Source organism: Athene noctua, chromosome 7, assembly GCF_965140245.1.
Source record: "Athene noctua chromosome 7, bAthNoc1.hap1.1, whole genome shotgun sequence".
In the NCBI taxonomy this organism is placed as follows: Eukaryota; Metazoa; Chordata; class Aves; order Strigiformes; family Strigidae; genus Athene; species Athene noctua.
Genome location: NC_134043.1, coordinates 37,872,183 through 37,896,284, shown reverse-complemented (window position 1 = coordinate 37,896,284; position 24,102 = coordinate 37,872,183). Strand labels below are relative to the sequence as shown.

The following is a 24,102-nucleotide window of genomic DNA, read 5'->3' as shown; positions in this document are numbered from 1 at the left end:
GCTTATGGTTATTAGCCAGTTACCTAATAAGTGAGAATGTTATTTCTGAGCAGTATGAAAACTTCATGTTTTGTTTTAGTCACGTTATCAGCTTTCTTCTACAAAATCTTACATTTGAAGTTGTACAGTGAGATGCTGTGGTTTTTTTTCCCAGATATTAATAGAGTTCTTACTCATTTGTCTTGTAATGTCTCACAGGATAGGGTATGAATCACTTTGTAACTTAGACTGCACGACCCGTTCTCAGAGGTAGGCTGGTTGTTGGCAGTCTCCATTTTGAGGAACTTTAATATACTTTAGACTTTGTTTTCAGAACTACTACTGTTGTGGCTAAAACAATGAGAGCTGCACTTGCTCAGCATGTCTGGAATTTAAGACCTAATGAATTTAAGGTGCTTCACTTTTCATCCTCCATTTGAAAACTGGTTTTGAGAAGTCTGGAAGGGTTGTTTTGTTTAAAGCATCATACGTTCTCATAGTGTGGTAGATGTAGTAGTGTCATCCATTCCTATTGCATGCATATTTTAAAAGTACCTAAATGCTAACAGCATCATTTTAGTAAGAATGAGGACCGACCCCAAATGCAACTCAATATTATTACTGTGTGACTGCCACATTAAATTAATTGTTTAACCTGGTGGATCTATAAACAGTAAAATTAAAAATGAGGGGCAGCCACCTTTGTACACAGCCTAATTCATGCAACTTCCTCATCTAAGCCCTGCACCTTTGCTTTCCTCAGAACTGATGAGCCATCCAGACAACCTCTGCAGATGGGACATTGTGGCCAATACATCAATTTTGATGTAGGGGCTGTTAATGCAGGATGTCACTTAAACTACCCTTGAGCATCCAACTAAAAGTACGGAACTTCTGACTTTATACGGACCCAAGAATAGAAGCAGGCAGGGAACCCTGCAGCTGAAAAGCATCTTACTTAGTGAATAGCCCCAGTGTCCTATTTCACAGAACAAGATTTAAGGAGTTAAAAATGGCAGAAATTGCTGCCAGAGCGTTAAATATTATTAACAGATGACATGTTCAAAGCTCGGAGTAGTAACTGTTAAGGACAGCAAGGGGCAGTTGGCTTACGGGTTGGATATGTAAAAGAAGGACTAGGTAAGGGAAATACGGCAAAAGGTAAAAAGATATTTCTGTGGTAAGTGGGGTATCTGAACAGACTTCTTTGCACAACAAAGAAATGAGAGAGAGGCGGTCACATAAGCAAAAAGGATAGTAGTTGTTTGTTGTAAAAACTTACCATTTCTTTTATGATTTGATTTTTTTGTCTCTTCAGTATGTGACTGAATTCCAAAATATTTTTTACAGGAAGCATGGACAAACTCACCATAAGCTTAAAAATTAATGTGTTTTCAAATTAATAAATTCTGGAGTTTTGTATATTGATAAAATTATTTTGTATTGTACAGTAACTGCTATTACTAGGCAAATAAACAGAGATTTGAAGTAATATCTTCTTTATTCTATTGATTCTTCTCTTGGCTTTCATTCTGAGCCTGTTTTTCTGGACTGTCCTATCTGACTTTAGTTACTGAGCACATGCTACTGCCGTCATCTCTATTTGTGTGTTTCTTCTTGTTTATGGTAGACTCTGTGACCTGAGTGACCTGGAATATCTTGATGAAGAGTTCCACCAGAGTTTGCAGTGGATGAAAGACAATGATATACATGATATCCTAGATCTCACATTTACTGTAAATGAAGAAGTTTTTGGGCAGGTGTGCAAGATTCTTAATATAATTTCCTTTGTGTGCTCTACTGCTAGATAAACATTTATTTGGACAGAAGAATTATTATCAATGCATGCTGATTTGAAGTTGTTTTTATAAAATTCTGGTTGATGAAAACAATGTTGAAATCTAAGGAGGAATTATTATTTGTAATTGTTCCAACACGTCTTTCTGGTTAAGGAGATTTTCTGGTCACTATCTGAAATTTCAGAATTTTGGATTACTCTGCTGGAGGTAGTTTGAATTTAATCACAGCAGAGTTAGCATTCAGAGGTATTACAATACCTTTTTTATTATATTATTTAGAAGAGTTCACTGCTTTAGTCGCTGTAAAGATTGTTTCTTCTTCTCAGCTTATTCTTCATACTAAACATGAAGATTCTTCAGACTAAATGGGAATTTAAATATGATTTAATCCAAAAAAATATTTGTTGTATGTTCCCTTATTTCCAGTTTCCTAAAGTTAGTCTTGGCTTGTCCCTTTGAGGAATTGCTTCAGCTTACAACTTTAGATTATTACAGTTCTTTCTTTTGTCTTTATAATACTGTGTTGTCACTTGGACATTTTTATCCTAAGATCACAGAACGGGAACTAAAGCCAGGAGGTGCCAACATCCCAGTTACGGAAAAGAACAAGAAAGAATACATAGAAAGAATGGTGAAATGGAGAATCGAGAGAGGAGTTGTCCAACAAACAGAAAGTCTAGTTCGTGGTTTCTATGAGGTAAAAAATTCCAAAATGAAATTTACTTTCTTCCTTTATACTTCCCAAATATTTTGCTCCTCATACACATTTCCCACATCCAGAGTCCCAGAAGCAGATAGATATGTAATCAGAAGGGCCTTTACAGATACCTGGGAGGGGGGATTAAAAAAAAATGTTATTAGTCATTGACTTACACACTATGGTTATGTATCTTCTTTAAACTGGAAAATACTGTTGATCACTGTTTGTATAATTAGCAGTGAATGCTTGCTAAAGTGACCCGTCTGTTTCTTCATTTGGGCCATTGAGGCTTTTTGTGGGCATGCCATCCTCAGTGTAATATGGTAGAGTGAGTATATTTCAAGGTATTTCTCTCTTACGTGTTTTAACATGGACAGTTAAATTGAATGTATTGAACTCAATCTGTCCTGAAATAATTCAGTATTATTTGCCAGTAAAATTCTCTCCCAGTCACTGAGGTCCTCTAATGAAACTGAATGGAACTGCAGTGCAAGAAGTCCATTTATTTGCCTTTAAAAAGAAAAAAAAAAACCTTAATTCTTTCCATTCATGAGAGAAATGTTAAATGTCTTAGAAATGTCTTAGTAGCTGACAAGCCTTTTATGGGGAGGCAAAAATCAATAAATGAAGCAATGTTGCTCTGCATTTCATCTCCTTTCACAGGTGGTTGATGCAAGGCTTGTGTCTGTATTTGATGCCAGAGAATTGGAACTGGTTATAGCTGGAACAGCAGAAATTGACTTGAGTGACTGGAGAAATAACACAGAGTATAGAGGAGGTAACCTTAATTCTGAATTGTTCGCTGACAGTGTTGGGGAGCTTGGAAGTATCCAGTTTCTAAGACACTAAAGAACCATCCCATGAGAGACATCTTTAGTATCTTTTGAACTTCTGTGGTTAAGTTTGCTTTAGTAAAAGGTAATTGATCCATTTTAGGTTGCTTCATTGCTTTCCCATGCAGCTCTTCCCTTGCTGTTCTTGTCTGGACAGTGTAACAGAGCAGTCTTCTCCTCAGAAGGGACTATGCTCATCTGAGCACTAGTAGAGTGCCACCCAGACACTGGAGACAGATGGAAATGGTAATCATTCTTAGTACGATATACCTCTTTTCCACTCTCAAGGAAGGCAAGAAGTTGGAAGTAATACCAGTGACTGCAGGCTGGCAGTTGAGATAATCTGAGAACAAGGGAAGATTTGGGAACTACTTTGAGTGAGATGGTTGCAGCATCATTTGTAGCTTTAGAAATATAAAATGCACAGCATTGGAGTATTTCAAGAACTGGCATTCCTGTTAATGATTGATTGATGAATGGAAGAAATGCTTGCAAAAGAGATTTCACTCCTTTTTTTGTCGTAGTTTAAGATTTGCAAGCATTTTAGGAGTATTCTCTCACCTCCCGTCTTCTGCTGCAGCTGGATAAGAAATATGGCATTATTGTGACTTAGGGCCACACTAGAAAAAACTTATTAACTATTCTCACAACCACTTTTGTAGCACCTGAAGGTATAAAGGCTCTTCTTGTTTTAACAGGTTATCACGACAATCACATTGTAATTCGGTGGTTCTGGGCTGCTGTGGAAAGGTTCAACAATGAACAGCGACTAAGACTTTTACAGGTAAGGAAACAGCTGATCTGTGTAGAAATAGTGTGCATCATTAAAATTAGATGCTAAACTAGTCCCATCCAGGTTTATGACATCCAAAAATGATGGTGGCTAGTGGGAATAACCTGACAATCCTGAGATTAACTGTAATAATTTTAAGTGACTGAAGCTCACAGCTATTTTTATAGATTTCTAGGTTAAAAAATACATTTAAGATAAAGGATCTGATGTCAATAATCCTTTACTATTGATTGATTAAAAGTATATTAAGACTAGGAAAGATAAGGAAACCTGAAAATCAGTACAAGTCCATTTTCACGAAGTCAGCCTGCAGAATTCAGTTGTTCTGCTGATGAAGGACAAAAACCTCTCAACAGAGGAATACATGAGGGTTCACTATTGAGTTAAATTTTAAAAATTCAGGTTACATCCATCATATCTGTAAAGAAACAGACAAAACCCCCACCCCAAACCCTACCACGTTCTTGCACTATTATGAAATCAATGTTATTAACAATTCAAAATTTGCATCTGATCATTGCATTACCTATATGAGTTTGATGAAGGATTTTCTTTCTTTATCTGTTTAAGTACAAAGCAGTGTGGGACATCTCATTTGATGGAGAGCCTGAGATGTCTGCTTATATGTTGCTATCACATCTGTTAGTCAAAAGTTTTTATCATATCCTGTTCATTAAAAATTAAGTAGCCTCTGATCTGTCAAAAAACATGTTTGATCTCTTCATGACAGGTTATAACTAAATCTGCTCAGCAGGATTGCATTTCAGCAAATGTCAGCGGACATTCTACCTAACCTTCAGAATTTAGTTCTTTTCTTACAGTATTTAATAATGGTTTACAAAGATACTGAAATCTACATAGCCAAAAAGACATAACATGAAGCCTTTATCATACATTATTACTTTTTTTATTAGTTCCTCTTAATGCAGAATAAAGACATTAGGGAAAAACACACTTAGGCCCAAGTTTAATTAACTTGATACTAATAGTGTTTTATTCTACAGTATTTATGTAGCATAATTATGCTTTCAAAGAGAAACCTTTGAAGGAAATTAAATCGATAAATTGTCCGTTCTAGAGCCCTAACAGGTAATGGTCTGGTTTCCCTTATCCTCCATTTAAAGTAGCATTTATCACTCGTGCCTCACAAATATCTTTATTTTGCAAATGCTTTTACATAAGCATTTGGACTTCAGGGGGTATGCTGATATAAATAAATTTCTAACCTGCACCATTTGTGTATCCAGTATCCGTGATGTTTTGTTTGCCCTGGTAGTTTGTTACAGGCACGTCCAGCATACCTTATGAAGGATTTGCCTCTCTGCGGGGGAGCAATGGTCCAAGAAGGTTCTGCGTAGAGAAGTGGGGGAAGATCACTGCTCTTCCAAGGTACAACTGTGTGTGTATTAATCCTACAGATACTTTTGAATATCAGTTTTCAGGATAACAGATAAGCTGTTTGAGAAACATAAACAAATTTTAACCAAATATGCAAATATACTATACCTTACATGCAAATTTCCTTCCCCATTGTTCCAGTGTCTAATACATCCATTTCATCATTTTTCTTTGAACTCAATTTTGTTCTCATAAGATGGTCAAGGCAGTGTGACTGTGGCTGACATCCATATCGTAATGCTTTTTTAATGGAAAATTATATTAGAATGATAACTACTTCTGAATTTGATTTTGTTATATTTGATTAAATGTACAAGTATTTACTTACTGAGCATGCAGTTCATCACTTAGGAGCAAAACCTAATATGAATTAAAATGAAATAGCACTAGTGACCGCATCTCAGTGAAAGCTAGTATCAGACTTCTTGCATTAGACACACACAGTTTAGTGGTGTAATTTTTATGCTCTGATGTCAAGAGTGTTAACAAATGTGGAAGAGACAAGTTATGAACTGAAGAAGGGGTGTATTTCGAGGAGGGAGTCATTTGACTAAAGAGGCAGCACAGGGACAAGAGAAGGTGGAGATTTCCAAGAGAACAAGTAGGGTCAGTTGAAATATGTGAAGACAGTAAAAAAACAGTATGAGAGTCCAAGATATGAAACAAGGATTGAGTTGTACAAGCCCTTGCAGAGAAGAGGCAGCATTTAAATTGGGTGATGGCCGGTTTGGAGGAGTAAGATGAGAAGGTTTAAAAAAACCCCAAAGTTGCTTTTGTAAATTTTCCATTTTGTAAAGACACGAAAAAGAGTTGTTTTCAAAGGTCCATGGTAACAATACTAGGGCTAGATTAGTAACATAGGAGTGATGCAAGAAACATCTAGCAAGGACTCTTCATTGACAAAAAATGACAGGTTCTGGTTCTATATTGTGATCAGGCTGATTTCCTTTCATCCGATTCTATAATTCTGTAGCCTCTAGAATGGGTTAGACACGGATTAGGGTGCAGAGTGTGGGTGAACTAACTCTAATCAGATCTCAGCTTTAATATGCTGCTTATAGCCTGTGGTGGTAGCTTTGGGCTGAGCTGATCAATGGAGGAAATTCAACCCTAATCCTAGCCCATTCCTCGTAAACAAGATTCCTCAGGAATAACTTGCATTCAGAGTCTCTATTTAGACCTAAGGCGGCTGTCAGACACACAGAGAGTTTCTCTGACCAAAATCCCTTAGCTTTTTCCTCCAGTGTAGTGAGAGGCAGAGACGTCTCTTGGGTTGGCACCTGCCTGCAGGCTGCAGTTTGAACTGCACTGAGCAAGTCAAAGACTCAGAAGTGGCACTGTGAAATCCGCAGGCACAGTGGTGGCCTTTAAACAAAGCCATCTTTCCAGTTTACTGTACAAATGAGAGCCAGGCAACTAAGGATTAAATAAAGATAAGCAAGTCCTGGAAATGGCTATTTCAAATCAAATACTCTAATGTCTTTTCGGGGCCTAGTAATACCTTCTAGCCTGGTAAGTCTACTGTATAGTTTGTTTATGATTATTATGGACTAGCTTTCATTCTGTTTAAAAAGAAAAAGCTTTGATTTTTTAAAAAAATAATTTCTGACTTCAAAATACAAGATTTTATTGTGAGTTTAAGTAAGAAAAGAGATTGTGGGAGTTTTTCCATATATTCCCTAATACTGGAATTCCTGATGCTAACAAGCACAGCTTGCAGCATGGAAAAGGTCAGGACATGCCAGAACAGGATACTCACAATTTCCTCTGAAAAGGTTACGCAGAGCCCTGGTTGTAATAAACTGCAGAGTAAAACTGCTTCCTGTAGTGCAACATGGAGAAATGTGTTGAGAATCTTTGCTACTGTAGGGTGTTCAGCAAGTGTAGAGGAAATGCCAACTCTTCACTTTTAGCAGAATGTATAATGCCCTTGAAATTTCATATATGATTCCCTTCGTTAGGAAACATTTGACTTTCATCTCTGTGGATAGTTTTTAGTATACAAGTGTGAGAATTAACATAAACGAATAACACACTTGTTTTGTTAAAATCAAAACAACTGTGTATGACAAACATCTACAGTTGTCATGAGCTGGCAATTCCTAGCATTCATACATGGGGAACCTTGATCTCGTAAAAAATAAATGATCTTCTGTGTTTGTGCTTAAATGGGATAAGCCCCGAGCAGAAAGCACTATCTGCATTTTTATATATCTAGTTCCTGCATGTGGCGTAGCTTCAGCCTGCGTCTCAGCAGCTTCAAAGACTTACTGTGCAAACGCCAAGTAGTACTGGCTTGGAGGTAAGGCACCCTTAACAACGACCCCGAGTAGCAAACTTTCAAAAGGTTTCCAAACAAGCCCTGCATGTGTAAACACATTGCTGGATCTGCTGAGCATGCTGCCCTAGGACTCTGTGACTCTTACTGATTTTCAGATAACTAAAGCATTTGTGTTAAGGCACCATCCCTCACTTGTTGCAGATTGCCCTTTTGATTCCAGTGTGAGCGCTTGTGAAGTTTGATAATACTTAGTGTGAGGGTGGTAAAAGCTAGGACTCAACAAGTCAGTGGACGTTATGTTTCTTCCTGTTTCTAAAAAAACAATTGCACTGTTGAAAATTTAAGAATACCCATCCCTATCCCTTCTTCTTGATTTTGAGACACAGAAGGCAACAAATGTAGTTAGGTATGTGAGTGCAGTCTATGCAACTGTGAATATAAACACAAAAGTATTCACTAGATGTTTACCTAATTCCCACTGTTCTGAATGCTGTGCAGTCAGTTCTGCTGAATCAAAATAGTGAGATTTCTGTGAAGCGCACGTCAGGTTTCCTACCTTGTATCACTGGTTTTTACACTATTAAGTCAGTAGCATGTCAAAGGCCCCGAAAAGACTGTTTATTACAGGTTTAGCTTAACTATTGCTATCCCTGATGCCACCTCTACTTCCTTCTTTTACACTGTGCTTTAGATTACACTAAATCAGCAGAAGGACTGTTACTCTTTCAATTTACTTACATGCTGAGAAATTGGTTCTGGGTTCATTGCTGTACATTATTTATACATATATGTGATGATTCGCATGCAAATAGTATTTATGTCTACTGCTGGATTTTAACCCTAAGTCACTCTATTTTACTATTGTAATCAGGATGAATGGGAGATTAATTGGGTATCTAGACTACAGGAACCAAGATGGTTTTTCATGTTATCGTAAAATGTGAGTCCAGGAAGATGAATGGTTAGTGCCCACGTGGTTTGAAATGTTGGAATGGGAAAATACTGTCCAGAGGAAAAAAAATCCTTTCTTCTCAAAGACTTACAAAGTTGCTTGCTAGCGTGAGGAAGGCATACATTCCCTCAGAAGACAAAGATCTTAAGTTTTTGTCTTTTTTAATGACTTGGTTTTCCAAAGTAGGTGATTGCATTTTCAAAATTGCCCTCAAAATTAAGATAAAACTCAGTTCTCTTAATAAATGTAAACAACATGCCAGCTTACTATTAAACCAGTTTGTAATGAACCCCTTGCTAATTATATACTACGTCTTTTATAATTTGTGGTTTTACAGCCCACACAGCATGATCCATAGTTCTAATGAGTGGCTGTCAGCCCCATCCAACAGAAGCCTGTGGTTAGACTGTGAATTGTCTAAGACACTTCCACACTCTACCCTGAACTTAAGGGATCACTGAGTTCCAGTTGCCCATTTGCTGCTGGGTCCAAATCAGTCTCTTCCTTCAAAAGGGAAATTTTAATTTTTATTTTTTGTAAAGTACTCTGCAGGAAATGCAATACTTTATATGACAGATATTACTTTGTAAGGTTTTTGGAAAGGCAAACAAGGAGTACAAAGAAAGCTTCCTCCAGGAACCTTAGAGGGATGGCTGGGTGGAGAAAGTTTACCAGGCCCCTGGAATACAGGGTGGGGAAATGTCCTCTCTATGACACAACATGTACTAGCAGCATACTTCTAAGCATACTGTATTTAGGGAGGGTGCAAAATTCAGTGCTTTAAGTGATTGCATATTTGATGTTTGGACTGTGTTTATAATAATAATGTGACCTTCTGTACTCTCTATGCATTTCTTCGGCCTGATACTTTTTATGACACTGTAAGGCTGTAACTAAGTGTTTCAGCTTCAATGGGGGTTTGTAATGGACACTTCTGTTTTTAACAAGCGAGATTAACCCACTTCACTCATGTTTCATCCGTGTAGTTAGGAGCTGAGAGCCACTTAAGATGGCAATTAATGAATTTGCTCACATAAAAGGCAGCACTTACTGGCTCAGAGAAACCTCAGTACAGGTCTGTTGTAGACACTCAGATTTCTGGGACTGGTTAGGTTAGATGAGGAGGTGCATTTGCTGCGAGGAGGGAGCTTGTTCAGTCCTTCCATTGACATTATTTACATGTAGTACAGATCATACTGATGAAGGGCAGGTCACTGCAGGAAAAGTTTGTTTTTCAGCTGGATTGTATTAAAATAACCCTGTGATGTGTTTTATTGCAAAAGAATAAAGTATTTGTAAACAGAGATTTGCCAAAATACAAAAAGGTTTTCATCCTCTAAAATCAATCTAAAGTGAGGCTTTGGTGCAAAGCTTCAGAGCGGAAAAGATGCCTCCTCCAGCTTCTCTTTGCGTCATTTCTCCCTCAAGAAGCTATCACATCAATAGTTACGTTACCTATTTCACTAGCGCAGGCTTATCCACTATAGTGTTTTAGAAAGTATTACGCTTTGCCTGCTGTGAGGTCAGACAATGATATCCATTATTCTCCTAAGAGAATAAACCTTTAATATCTCCCTTTTCATTCCCTGGAAAAGGTTTTGAGAGTCAGTTCCAAGTGTGTCAAAAATCTGAGGTAGATGGACTTTGGAAACAGAAATAAACCACGTGGTTGTCCTCTTAAGAAAGCAGGGTGGTATGCTAGAGGTACATGCATAGTTTTGCGTAATTATGAAAAGTATTATTCTAAAGGTCATTGGCTTGCAGGGCCAGGTATGTACATAGTGTAAATCAGCACAAGCAGTACCTTCCCAAGAACACCATCCATATGCCAAAGAAATGTGGAAGGAAGCGCATTTGGCTGTCCTTTACTACTGTATATCTAGAGTATTTTTTTTATTTCATCAGATCTAATATCTTATGCATATTCAGTGTACTGAAATATGATTACAAACACAATATCTGAGTATCGTCAGTACAGAAAAAAATACTACCTTTCAGAAGATACATTTAAACCCAAGATTTCAGAACAGACTATTTGAATTGTATCATGCTATATCATTCTTTTCTTCTGCATATTTCATGGATAAAATTTATTCCATGCCTTTTGGGCTGTCAGTGTGTTTCTAAAGACCTTTATAAATGCTTCTTACTGGCTTATTTTAATTAGAAGAAAGTAGATTAGACATCACTACCTGTTCAGTTGGAAAATGTAATTTGACAGAACAAAGTCTTCTGAAAGAATACTATCTGCCCATCGCTACGCAAGCACATACCAGTCTGTGCGTTCTCTTTGAACTTTTAAAATAATGTACTTCTTCATCTCCTTTTTTTCCCCCCCTCAGGGCTCACACTTGTTTTAATCGTCTGGACCTTCCCCCTTACCCATCATTCTCTATGTTATATGAAAAACTGTTGACAGCAGTTGAAGAGACAAGTACTTTTGGACTTGAGTGATACGCAAACCACAGTGCCCAGCTCATTGGACTTTTGTGGATCTGTCTTCTCAAGGAATGAATGAACGTTTGTATTGGATTTCCTGGAGGAAAGTCATTTCACGGTGCAATTCAAATAATGAGGTTCCATGAAAGAGCTTATGAAGCAATTAAAAAGCATTGTGGTAGTGACTGTAGAGAATTCTGCGAAACTAGAGTATGCCTGATGTGCAGGGAAAACCAAGTCTTGCAATTCATGGTTTTTCAGGATGGCCAAACTTCTTAAGTTTATGTTCTGAGCAAACAAGAAACGTGATCCCATGTTGTGATCAACCTGGCTACTGCAAAACTGACATGTACCCAAAAACTGGATTTCATCAAAGTTGTTGAATAGAAAATTCAATCAAAATGTGAAATCATTCAGGCCCTTACCTACCCAGTAAATTATTTAAAAATCATACAATTAATTATATTTTTTTTTAAAATTAATGAAGGTACATTACTTTATGCCATATGTTCTAATAGCATATCCAGTACTTGCTTTACCTAAGACTACGAGTGCCTGCATGGTGTGCACCACAGAGCTCAAGTTCCTGGGGCAGAATTGGAAGGAAAGTCAGCAGAAAAGGATGTAACAACAATGGCTTGCATTAAGGAGGTTTGTGGAAATGTGTTTGCCAGTGGTGTGTATGACAAAAGATGAGCTGTTATAATGAACTTAATAACCTAATAAGACTGATTTTATGCTTTATACTGCATGGAAACTATTTTAAGAAGAAACTAGCAATTTATCACAGCATATCAGGAAAAAACCCTAACACAGTGACTTCTGTTTATTTTTATAGGTTCATTATATTATGTTTCTTAGAGTGTAAGCAGGAAACAAGCAAACTAAAACGCTATTTCTGTTTTTGTCACTTTCCATGCTTGAACAGACATTCTGCTAGTGTTTATTCTTTAAGCACTCTCAAGGGAAAAAAAATGCCTTTTATTTTTATAAGAGTAAAAAACTCCCAAAAATATTTTGCACTGAATGTACCAAAGTTGAAGGGACGTTATGATCTGACTGATAGCAAACTGCATCACTGTCAAGTATCTATAAAAATGCTTAGGAACCAGGCTTTTTCACAGTGCCATGTCTATAGATATCAGGACTGTGCACATAAGTAATAATTTTATAATACTATATGTGATATTGTAATATGCATTTATTTTAAATGCATCTGGGTCATTTTTCATGCATTGGATAACTTAATGCAGTGGAGTTTAATACAGATATTTCATATTCTCCCCACAACTTTTTATTTGTACAGCATCATAAAAACTAGCTCATTTGGAAACCCCTGAGTAACCTACTTTCAAATGAACCACTGGTCATAATGCCACAGTCCCTTATCAATGAACACTTATAAGATATAAACTGTTCATAGTGTCTAAGCTTGCATTTTCACAGATAAATAGTCTTCTTATCAAATGTTATTTGAAAGAGGTTTTATGGCATATCAAACGCTGCATGGACACCAATTTCTTTACGCTTAATTTTGCTGAAATACACGAGGCTTGCTCGCATCTATTTTTGGTACTTTCCTCCAGATGGTCTTGTGGAACACTTGTGCAGCACACCGTTTCTTGTACAGCTGCTGTCATGCAGCACATCCGCCACATTTTAAAATTCCAGGAATTTGCACTTGGATACTGGATGACAAGAACATGAATCTATCTTTGCGCTAGCTCTCTTGATAGTACTGAAGCACAGCAAGCCCTGTTCTGTGGGAAAAGTGGCTTTTGAGGTAACGTTCTTACTTTGGAGAGTCTTGAAAGGGCATCTCAGGGAGGTACCCTGCTTGTTCTTGAGGGAGGTTTTTTCCGACAGAGCTGAACTCCTGTGGAGATGTCATCAGCAAAGACTGCCACTCCACCTGCCAAGTCAGAAGGCAGGTGCAGCTGTGGTGGTGCCAGCAGCAAAGACTGAGAAAACCCTTCAGGCTTACTGAGAAAATGTTACCTGTGCAAAGGAAACCCCACTTCCAAAATCACAGTGAAAGCATTCTTTTACTTCAGGAACGACTGAGCTTCTGCATGACATCTGGGACTCGCTTAAGTAACATAGGTTTTCTTACGCTACTTCTGGATAGTATGAGGTAGCAAAGAAAAATCCAAACATGTCACCCTATTTTTACACATGTATTTATCAGTCTTTGCTAAGATTGCATGTCACAGGTGCTAATGCACATCTTTTTTCAGAACGCGAATGAGCAGTAGGCATACTGACTTTTCATCAGGTCACTCCAGCATGGCTCATGTTTCATGTGATCCATTCACTGAGTAGCTAAAACTCCAGCACTCGAAGCAGAAGGCAACTTTTGATTGGTTGGAGGACTGCAGAATTTTGATTTTACAATACTGTGTTATTCTGTGGTCTAAAAAGGAGATTTCCCAGGTGGAAACTGTGTCTATAAGTTTTGAACCAGAAACTCTTTGGAATGAAAAGTTTAAATATTTGGCACAAAGTAAGTTTATACTAGTCTGCCTTTTAAGTTATGCTTTTGTACAAAACTAAAACAATAAATGCATCTTCTCAGTTTTTATTTAAATATATCTATTGCAGAGATTTGTTCTGTATTTATGCATGTAAAAATAGTTGAAATTATTCATGATGATTCAGTATTCTGTAAAGATGTGACAGGGTCACCAGTGGAGCAGCTGTCAGTTAAAAAAATTTTTAAAAGTCCGGTATCCTTTCTAGCGTTAAGACCAAGAGAGACTGAGAAGTTGCTGCTTCCTCCTTTGCTGCCAACATCACCTGGGGGAATCTAGAAAAATGCTATTTGAAAGTGATGAGTTAGCTGCACAGATATGGCTGCTTGGCGTGCCTCCAGCACTTGGCTGGCTCTTTGTGATGGTATAGGCAATGCTGCTGCTCTGAAGAGGCTACCAGGGAGGGAGCATAAGAAAGGAAGCCTGAGCTTTCTCAAATAATCACGTCTCCTGGCTACTGCTTGGAATATTCTCCCTTTGGTGTGGGAAGCCATTCCCGGTAAACGTGTCCCGAGTGAAAGCCAACTTTCATGTCCTGCAGATGACTGCAACAGGTGACCATGGTGCTTTTGCTTATGATGTCCTGTGGCAGGCACAAGGGCCCGGGCAGAGAAATATTGAGAAGCCTTTCTGAAAGCCCTGTATCTCCTCAGAGCTCTTCCAGATGGTGCTAAGGAGCTTTGCATTCAGGGAGGAAAAAAAATGCCAGTCAACTTGAAGTAGACAAAAAGATTCCTTTCAGCTACATTGTGATGACAGCTCATATGAATTCAGCCTGCAGCATCTCCATCAGACAGAGTCTGGCTGAGGAGGTCCCCACAAGAGTTAAAGCGAGGTGCCCATGTTTCCTGCTCTGCTGGGAAGCAGAGCCATGCATTGCTAGCCAAAAAGCAGCTAGCAGGTCCCACGGCCCGCCTGGCACCTGCCAGTAGCACCTTCGAGTGGCCTCTGTCCCTGGCGCCCCAGGGCCACCTCTTCTCACGTCCCAGCATCCTAGCCATGCAGAGGTGTGCTTTGCTCACCTGGTGCTGCTAGCAGTCAGTTTAACCATCACAAATGCACCAGAAAAGCTTGTAATCAATGACATTACACAATGTGGTACGTCCTGTAGCAAGCAGTTACTCATTCAAAGTCTGCAAGCCAGCGGCAGTTAGGGCAGCAGCGTTTTCACCCACAGCAGGCAGGAGACGGCCACCTGCTACCTCTGTCACACCATCAACAGCACCTTGCAGGGCAACGCGGGAAAGCCTCCTTTTCATTTAAAATAAAATCCAATCCTCCTGACCAGAAGTAAACCTTTTCCCTCACTCCCCACCTGCTCTCTTTCCTTAGTATTCATCAGATAACTGCCTTTTTTGCTTTTAAACATAATTTTCATTATCCTTGTAGTGAACCTACCATAAAAAGGTGTTAATATGGCTTAGAGATTATCTGGAGTGAAATCCATCTGCATATGCAGCCCTGCTGGGCACCACATACACTCCACATTGAAGCAGTTAACCTTGGATCATACAGGGTACAGTAAATATATGTAATCTTTGGGGAAACTGAAAATCTAGGCAGCAGCATGCTGGCAGGACATCAGACAAAATTTCTGGCATGAGTTAAACAGGCAGAGAACCGGACTGGTAGTTTGCTCATTTTAAAATCGTAGGAAAGAAAAGAGGGTTGTGGTTTCTTATGTATTTTTAATCCTTTAAAAAGGTTTGGTTTTGTTTTTTTTTTTTTTAAAAAAAAGATTCCTTATGAAGCATTTGTAATGATATCATCTGATTGCTGAATGTAATCTCAGCAGTATTAATTGCAGATGTTTACTGAATTTCTGCAGTGGTAGCTGCAGAGGTTTATAGAGATACTTGCAAGCCCACTGTTTCTGGACTGAGGGAATTCCTCGTCACAAAAGGGGAATCAGCGGCAGCTGTGCTTGACTAGCCAGTATAAGTTCATTTCCTATAGCATAAAGCCAGTTAGTTCTTTTCAGTGAATGAAACTTATTTGTATTAAATTATACTGATCATTTTTCTTGCCCTTGTTTTTATGTGGAGGGGTAATTTATTCCTGTTAGCAGTAATGGGAATTAAAAGTTTGGTCTCCTGTTATAAGGTTACAGACTTAGCTTTAACATTGACCTTATAGTATGAATACTAAACCATCACTGCTGTTTCTCCTTCTCATCCTTTCCTCCTTGGGCAAGGAAATTGAACTCCAAGCAGAACTTAAGAATACTTACTCAAACCTGGCTTCTTAAACTGTTTGCATTTTGGCTCAATTATGCTGTACAAATGCAGAAATGTTATGGGTTGACTAGCTCACCAATTGCAAGTGAAAAATCCTTTACAATCACAGTGGCTGCTGTTGGACTAGTCTTTTTACCTAAATATTTTACAGTAAAAAAGGGTTTAGGAGCTTGAATTTGAAATTGTTTGTGGAAAAATAAATATGCATTAGGTAAATAGTAGGCGAAAAGAAAGACTTTATTGTAAAGCCAGTAAGGCTAAAAGCCTTTTTACAGCCCATTTTTGTTAGCAGTAGGCAAAATTATAAAGCTGACCATATAAACATACAGTTTTTACAGTATGTGTTGGTTTATGTTTTGCATCTCTTTCAAATACACCACAGGCTTCTGTTCAGTTTCAGACTGACTAGTTTCACCACCAGACAACTACTATTTAGAATGTTCATTCTATGGAATGCTTTATTGAAACATTTCTAGTATTTTCTAAAAGTAATTTTACTGTAAAGGAAGGTGTTGTTGAGGTTGAAACTTCATTTAGGGCCCTCCTTCATAAGCTTTTCTCAGTGCCATGTTATGCGTTAGGTATTTTAAGGTTAATGCATGGTTAATTTGAGAGTTCTATTTAGTAACAGTGATGACATAATGACCTTCTGGTCACTGCTTAGAAAGGCTTGTTCTGACTGTAGGTAAAAGGATGACAGTGAAGGACTCCTGAAATGGTTACAATCCATCGTACTATCTGTATGTATTCAAAATGCAATTAAAATACCTCCTGAGGACTGTGTGAAATAATTACTACACTCATTGATTAGCCCTCTTTCAAATCAGTAATTGGAATTTTGAACTATTTCCTTTGTGTACAAACGCAGTCAGATTACTTTGCAGAATAATAATAATAATAAAACTAGAGATGTATTCTGGCAGATCTCTTGGAAGTTATGGTGCGTGTGAAAGGGAGCTGAGCTATGCTTCTTTCAATCATTCTTCCCTTTAGAAAACTTCTGAATAATGAAAATTGTTTTTCAGTTGTTTCTTCTTAGAACTTTCAGAAATTTCTCACTCAGCCCCTACTAGAAAAAAATGGTTTACTTAGAGGGCTTTTGCTAAGCACTCAGGAGGTATGTCGTTCCACTAATTTAACATAATTTTGTGCTGACATCAATGTAATCAGCTTTCAGATGTACAGACCTACAAAACTTCACAGGACTTTGGTCTCCCTTATTCTGGGCTGCCTTCCAAAGGCTGGCTGTCCTCTCCCTTTTAATTGCACATAATCCTACAATCACCCAGAGACAGTTGCTGACCACCTACAGTGACTGTAGCTCTAGTATCAGAGGAAGATTTGAGGTTTGTTTATTTTTTCATCAAGAATTAAACCAGTCTCCTTTGTAACAAAAGCAACTCCCTTCAGTCCCGAGAGTCGATATGATCCCTGTTACTCTGACATCTAGATTGTGAGCAGTTTAAGAAAAACAGTCATGAAAGTTTTTTGGAAAACAGTTGATTAGGTATCCAAGGGCAAAATGTCCTTTGATTTTTGGTTTTGCAAAGTTAATAATGAAGTAGAGGATTTTTCTTGCAATGTTTTCTATTGCCAGAATTTCTGAGCCCCCATAGGCTGCTACAGGCTGTTGGCTGAAAGGGTGAGTAGCTCTTAAGGTGAGGCAGGTGAGTGCTGATCCAGAAATCACAACAGCACGTGATTTGTTACCTTAGTGAGGACTGTGCCTTCCACAGATGAGGCTTTGACATGCAGTCCTTGAACTGGTTTCTTCCAAAAGCTCGTTCATATCTGCATTGCTTGCTAATTGCAATGCAAGCAGCTCCTGACATACTCCATGGTCTATTCAGCATCTCTCATTTGAAATGAGAATTACAATTTTTATAGCTAGAAATACTCATCTAGCAGTATAAATCAGGTCAATAAAAGAACATTTTGCTGAGACGTCATATTTGCTTGCCATGCTGACTGCAGTCAGACATTGGAGCTGAGTAATTTTAAAATAGATTACTGTATGAATAAGCAAATAAATCTCTGAAGCCTCATAAATAATGCTAAGGAAGGAATGTAATTGTAGGTGCTGTAATGATAAGATATGGCAGTTCCACACAGCACATCGAGCATACAAAATGCAGCCATGGCATAGGGCTAGACTGAAGACAAGACTGAAAGAGTAGGGACAGAAAAAGGACTACACTTTGCAAAGAGAGAGCAGGACAGTGAGCTGTGCTGACCATGGGCTATACAAGAGGGGATACTTTTTGCTTGAAAATTAGACTGTGATAATGTACCCAGGAAAAATTACTATTCATCCTGAAATACAGTAGTGTTACTGCAACTGCAAGCCATATTTTACCTAATTATTAGGTTTTGAAAATCTAAAGTACACAATCAGAAAACTTATTTCTGTGTTGTTTTTTCTTGTTTTATTGGTTTTGTGTAGTTTGCTTTTTTTTATTTGGACTACTCTCAGGAAAACGAAGGCTTCTAAATAAATTAAGGGTGATGTCTGGAAGTTCTCTTACTCTTACTGTTTGTACAAATAATTACTGTGTTTATTACTAGGTGCATTTGGCAAGGGAAATAGCATCTGATAAGAAGTTAAATCATCACTACCAAAGGTGACTTTCATTTTAAATGTGATGGGCGAAATCCCTAACATTTAGATGTGAGAAAATAATATATATTTTTTTTTAAGATGGTTGGGGTTTGTGTTATGTCTGTGTAAGAACCATGAATTTTAATGAAGAGAGGGATTGATACAACGTTTCTAAAGCTTACTGAAGGTAATTAAAATATTCTCAATTATCTAGTTAGCTTTGGCCAAGCTGATGCAAGTCTTGACTCCATTTACACTGTAATGACATTATCAGAAAAAATACTGTGTAAGACGGTAGGAAGATTTTAGGATCTGGTTCTCTACCTAAAAGCTGATCTGTTTCTTTACCTGAAGACCAAGACTATTGGTTAAGTCAGTGTAAAAGAAGAATTCCTTCCAAGTTTTCTTCTTCAACAGGGTAACTGAGGTGGTAAGAGTCTTATATAAACTTTTAAGTCCTAAATGAGAAGACAACTAGTATGTTGGACCATAATGGTTCAATCGTTCCATATAGCAGGACATATTTCTGCAATGAGTCAGCAACACTCAGGAGACTGCTGTTTATTATCAGCATTGCAGGGAGGAAGAAGAATTATAATGATATTAAGTACATAAATCATAGCAGGATGCTTTCTCTTTGTACTCTCTTTCTCCTTGGAATGACATAGCCTTGAGGGCATCCATGAATCCTGATCAGCAAGGCTGCTTTTTGTATAAGTGACTGAACATTTGTACTTGTAAGGGCTGGTACAGTATGGAAGGGGAAAACTTTAGAGAAGAAGAAGGTATGAGGGATATGGTGTAGAATACTGGTACCCCCAAGTCAGTCGATATTCTTGCCCTTGATAGGCTACAGTTTGGGTTATTCAGCACGTTTGAAAGCGCATATAGTTTTACAAGTTTTTGTAGTGGGGATGCAGGCATCCAGAATCTAACAGGTATATAGGTGCATCTCCCTCATTTTTGACAATTACTTGATATAATTTTATACCAAGTTCTTTGTTTTTAAAGAATTTCAGGCACTGAGAATACAGAGTGCATATTTATTTCTAAGCTTTAAGTAGAACACGTGTATTTTTTAATCCTTTCCATACTTTTCAGTTAAGTGTTCACAAGACTGTATATCAAATACAATACCAAGTTTTTCTATCTTTCTACAAGCAATTTAAGTTTCATCTGAATTTGGTATATGTCTTTCACAAATCACTAAATGGGGAATATGTGCTTCAAGCATTAAGATGGTGTATGTCCTCTTCTCCATTTACATGGCATTACATTTCACTTTTTTTTTCTTTGAGGCAGAGAGAGCAGATACGAAATGTGTTGAGTGTGTTCCAGGGGCACACAATGTGTTTCGTTGTGCCTGGCTTCAAGGAATGTACTATAATGTTTGACTGCTCACAGATTTACATAATTATCTACTCAGTTGAATACATGACTGTTGTGTTGGATTTCCTGTTACTCAAAAACATTTGGGGAAAAGATTTTTCTGTGTATAATTTTATTTTCATACTGATCTCTATTTTGTTTAAGACCATGTTTCATCATGAAATCACTTAATTAAAATAAATCTTCTTACAAAATCCACTTTGCAAATCAACTCTTTTATTGTGCCTCTTAATATATGATAAAAACGTATTTTAAATGAGTTCCTCTCATCTCTAGATCATTCGATGTCCTTTGCAGGATTTTAAAACCTTTAGGAAAAAACACAAGATATTCCTTCTTACATCACCTTTTCTAAGTGACTTCTGGTGGCCTATGGAGTCTGGCATGTTACAAATCATGATTTTGGAAGCGGAGAAAGTAAGGATTCTGCAGCTATATGCAACATAATTTGAACAAGAACTACGTATGAAACAAAAACAGTGATAAATTAAAAGAACAACGCACCAGATACTGCAATCAATGTGTTGGAGAGGCCCAGGCTTTGTGTAAGAGTCTCTGCTTTTGAATGGGGTATTAGAACGGGCAGCGACATTCTTTACAACAGTGGCTGTAACACAGAAAAGCACTGTATTGTCACAGGGAAGTATCTTCAGGAAAAAATACATTTTTCTGTCTTTAATGAAAATCAGTGGCCCCTGCCAAAGATCTCCTTCTACTTTTGTAACAGATAATGCTAGTTCCAGTAAGAGATAATGGTCTTTATTCAACACTTAAGCAAGGTGTTCTCCGCACCAAGACACAGTCCAAGGAGACCTTTGCTCTAGAAGGGTTAAATGGCAAGTGTCACTTCTGTGTGTTACATAAACTCTCTGTAGAATCTAATATTGAAGTGATGTGTTGAAACTTCTAGAAAGTAATTTTGAGTTATCTTGCTGCTACTAGAAGTGCAATGCAAGCTAACCTAAATCATTGAAGGGGAGCTGCTGTAAGAAGAGAAGAGGCTTTGAGACAAGCCCTTTCAGACTCTGTTCTCTGTTGCTGTTCTCAGTGTTAAACTCGTAAGACATTTTCATCCAGATCACTGATAATTGATGCTATGTATTGAGCAATTGCTCGTTTTTCTCTCATTATAAAGACTGTGAAGCTCGTGCTGGGTGATACTGAGGCAATTGTGGTAAGCAGTGACTGCCCATTGCATTGAGGATTACCTTTTGTTGCTTATTTCCCATGTGTGAAGGTGGTGGGATTCCTGCAGAGATTTTGGCATGGGTAAAAAAAAGATATTTTTTTTTTTAAGTGACCTAGCTGTATTAAATAAAACCATGATATTTCTTTTTGCACAAGGGGGATATTGATATTCAATGACTAGGTCATGTCCAGAACTGACTACTGCAAATATGGCAGGAGGTGGCATGCTGACTCTGAGGGGGCTGTGGCAAAATGTCACATTTTGCTATTAGAGAATTTGCTTCATCTAATGCTGCTTTCATAGATGTCTGAGGTGTGGGTAATTTCTACAGGGTGCTGTTTGCTTGGGGTGGTGGTGCTTATGTTATCCCCCCAGAGTGAGAGAAACAACTTTTAGTGTCAGTAAGTACAGGAGTATCCCCCCTAAGACAGGCAGCTTTATGCTATGATATGAGATGCACTGAATCAGCACATTTTTCAGCTAGCCTACTACTCTGCGTCGTGTTCTGGTGTGCCAACTCCATGCTTTTCTGCCAAACAGCCAGCTGTGGGTACTTTGCACAACAATCACGCACTTTTCAGGCAGATTTGCTCTTGCTTCTTGAAGGCTGCAGTAGTAGAGACAACTTGCAGAAGACATGGATCTTTCCCCATGACTTTTGGACTGCAGGATACTGAAGAGGCTCAGGTAAGGCTTTGATTTGCACGTGCTGTTGCACTATGTAATGATGTACTGCCCTGTGGAATGGCTATGCCACAAAGAGGCTCAACAGCTCGGGGGAGTTACTCTTTTGCCTCATGTTTTTTGATGCTTTTTTTGGTGCTACAGATCAGGTTCTTGCCTTGTCAATGTCATCAAAGAAGTTACCACAAACAAGTTGGAGAACGCGGCTCAGACATTCTCATCGTCCAGCTGTGAGGCACTTAAGGTTGTGCACTTGCCCCACACTCTAGTGACGCTTTTCTGCTGAGAACAGAAAACATCTTCCTACAACACCTATGGCTCTGATCAGTGTGAGCTGTATATCACACCTTTGCCAAATGGATAACTGATCAAGAAGAAACAGTTATTTTCATGAAAGCCTCTAAAGACTGTAAAAAGCCAGCTTTGTAATGGATGGATAATTAAGGAAAGCAACAGAAGCAGTTACTAAGAAAGGAAATTATGAAGCTAACACCTTTGGGGTAATTAAAAAATAGCAATTAATGACCAGATGTATGCATCAGTAATAAGCGTAGTTCATGGTCCTGTACTGTTGTGACCTTCAGCCTACCATTCCCCCTTCTCCACCCTTTGTTTGTCACTGTGTGGTGGTGTATCTCAGTAAAATTCCAAAGTCCTCAGGGTGGAGTCCTGCCAATTACACCCTTAAGTGCCAGACATGTTTCTATGGCATTATATAAACAGATAACCCAAGACTACAATAACATGCATGCCATGAAGCATTTTTAGTATTTATTTGGTTTTCAGAACTTAAAGGGAGAGTAGAGCAAATCCTGCCCTTGAAAAGGATCAGTAGAGACACACAAGCAGCTAAGGAGACAAACATAAGCACTGTCATTTACTTCTTGGCACCATGTGCTATAATAACCTAAAAGATCTTAATTGTAGTCATCGTTTCGTTTTACTCCTGTGGATCATTCGGTATGTTCGGAATGCTGCTTGCTTTTCATACTGCACAAAGAACACTTCTCAACAAAACCAATCTTTTCTACATGTTGTATTTTTATTTGGCAGATGTATTTGAACTCATCATGAAGAAAGGGTGCTGTCTGGAACTCTGTGGGAGAAAGTAAAGATTTTGGACTTTGTCAAAAATATCCACGACTCAAAATGCTAAAAATCTAGATGGTCAAAGTGAGCAGGAGTTACACCTGAAAAAGCAGCTCTTGTTCTTAGTAGGTATATCTTAGTGTGTCAGCTGAATGGTGCAACATATTCCAAAGTCTTTGAGAATACTTTGTTTCCTCAAACTGCCTATCTCTTCATTTATACTACCTTAACTAATCTTAATGTAAGCACTGCTGTGACAGCATGACTTACGTCTCACCATGCACATAGCAATTACCCATTTCACTGGCAGTGCCATGGCATAAACAAAATTAACCCAGTAACTCTAATGGTGTACTGCTGAGGTTAAGTTTTTAACTCTTAAACTCTTATGCTACATTATTATTACTGCCTTTATGGCAAATCTATTTTAAGACAGATGTTTGCAAATTTCTAGGGCAGCTGGTTGGATTGCTTCACAGAGGAAATCAATTTGACAAACAAATTTAGAACTCTAATTTCAACTTATTTCTAAAGCATGCTTTAGGCTATTTTATATCCTCAGAAAGGATATTTGAAACCACAAGTTAAACTCTTTTAACTTTCTTTTTCTCCTTCTGGACTCCTTAAAGCAAGAGGCTCTGAAGACCCAGTTGCCCCTTACATGCATGAAGAGATTGTCAAACAGGCTCAGTGCAAGATGTGTACTTGTACAAAAGTAATAAAAAGTAGGTTCTGTTCCTATTTGAATAAGCAAACGTCAACGAGAACTGGTATACCAGTTTTGAACTGGACCTAGCCAGTGATATGGTCACCCCAGATTTTGCAGGCTACGTCATAAACATAACATAAAAAACGTAACCGTGTGCATCACTGCTGGTAAGTGCCCCCAAGTTTTGTTATTGTGGTTGTGGGTTTCTCGGTCAGATCCCCAGCTAGTAGACCAGAAAAGAAATCCTATGCTGCAGCCTTCACACAGCTCCCTGCGGCCTTGCGCAGCTGAGCCCAGCACCATCGCACCGCCGGCACCTGGCGCTACCCCCGTGCCTCAACCTTTCCCCTTTGGTCTAGCGCTCCTGGATACACACCGATAGGCCTCGTTACGGCCTTCAGATTAAATACAGCCCTCTGCCTAGGAGATACTATCGCTGCATCGCGCCCAAACCGGCGGCTCTCCCCGCCCTGCGCTCTGCGAGGCGGCGAAACAAAATGG

The 24,102-nt window shown here is 38.4% G+C and overlaps 1 protein-coding gene across 3 annotated transcripts in view; it reads left to right on the top strand.

Moving 5' to 3' along the window:
* Window positions 1-20,124, top strand: part of HECW2 (HECT, C2 and WW domain containing E3 ubiquitin protein ligase 2) — a 172,918-nt gene extending 152,794 nt beyond the window's left edge. The window contains exons 24-29 of one of the 3 annotated variants that reach the window (XM_074910722.1): window positions 1,610-1,739; window positions 2,329-2,475; window positions 3,142-3,256; window positions 4,010-4,095; window positions 5,381-5,493; window positions 11,078-20,124. In XM_074910722.1, the coding sequence (XP_074766823.1) occupies window positions 1,610-1,739; window positions 2,329-2,475; window positions 3,142-3,256; window positions 4,010-4,095; window positions 5,381-5,493; window positions 11,078-11,189 (703 nt within the window). In that variant the 3' untranslated portion in view covers window positions 11,190-20,124. Of the gene's footprint in view, window positions 1-1,609; window positions 1,740-2,328; window positions 2,476-3,141; window positions 3,257-4,009; window positions 4,096-5,380; window positions 5,502-11,077 lie in introns of those variants that run through there. The other 2 variants (XM_074910723.1, XM_074910724.1) reach the window with 2 other exon arrangements.
* The last annotated feature ends 3,978 nt before the right edge of the window (window positions 20,125-24,102 follow it).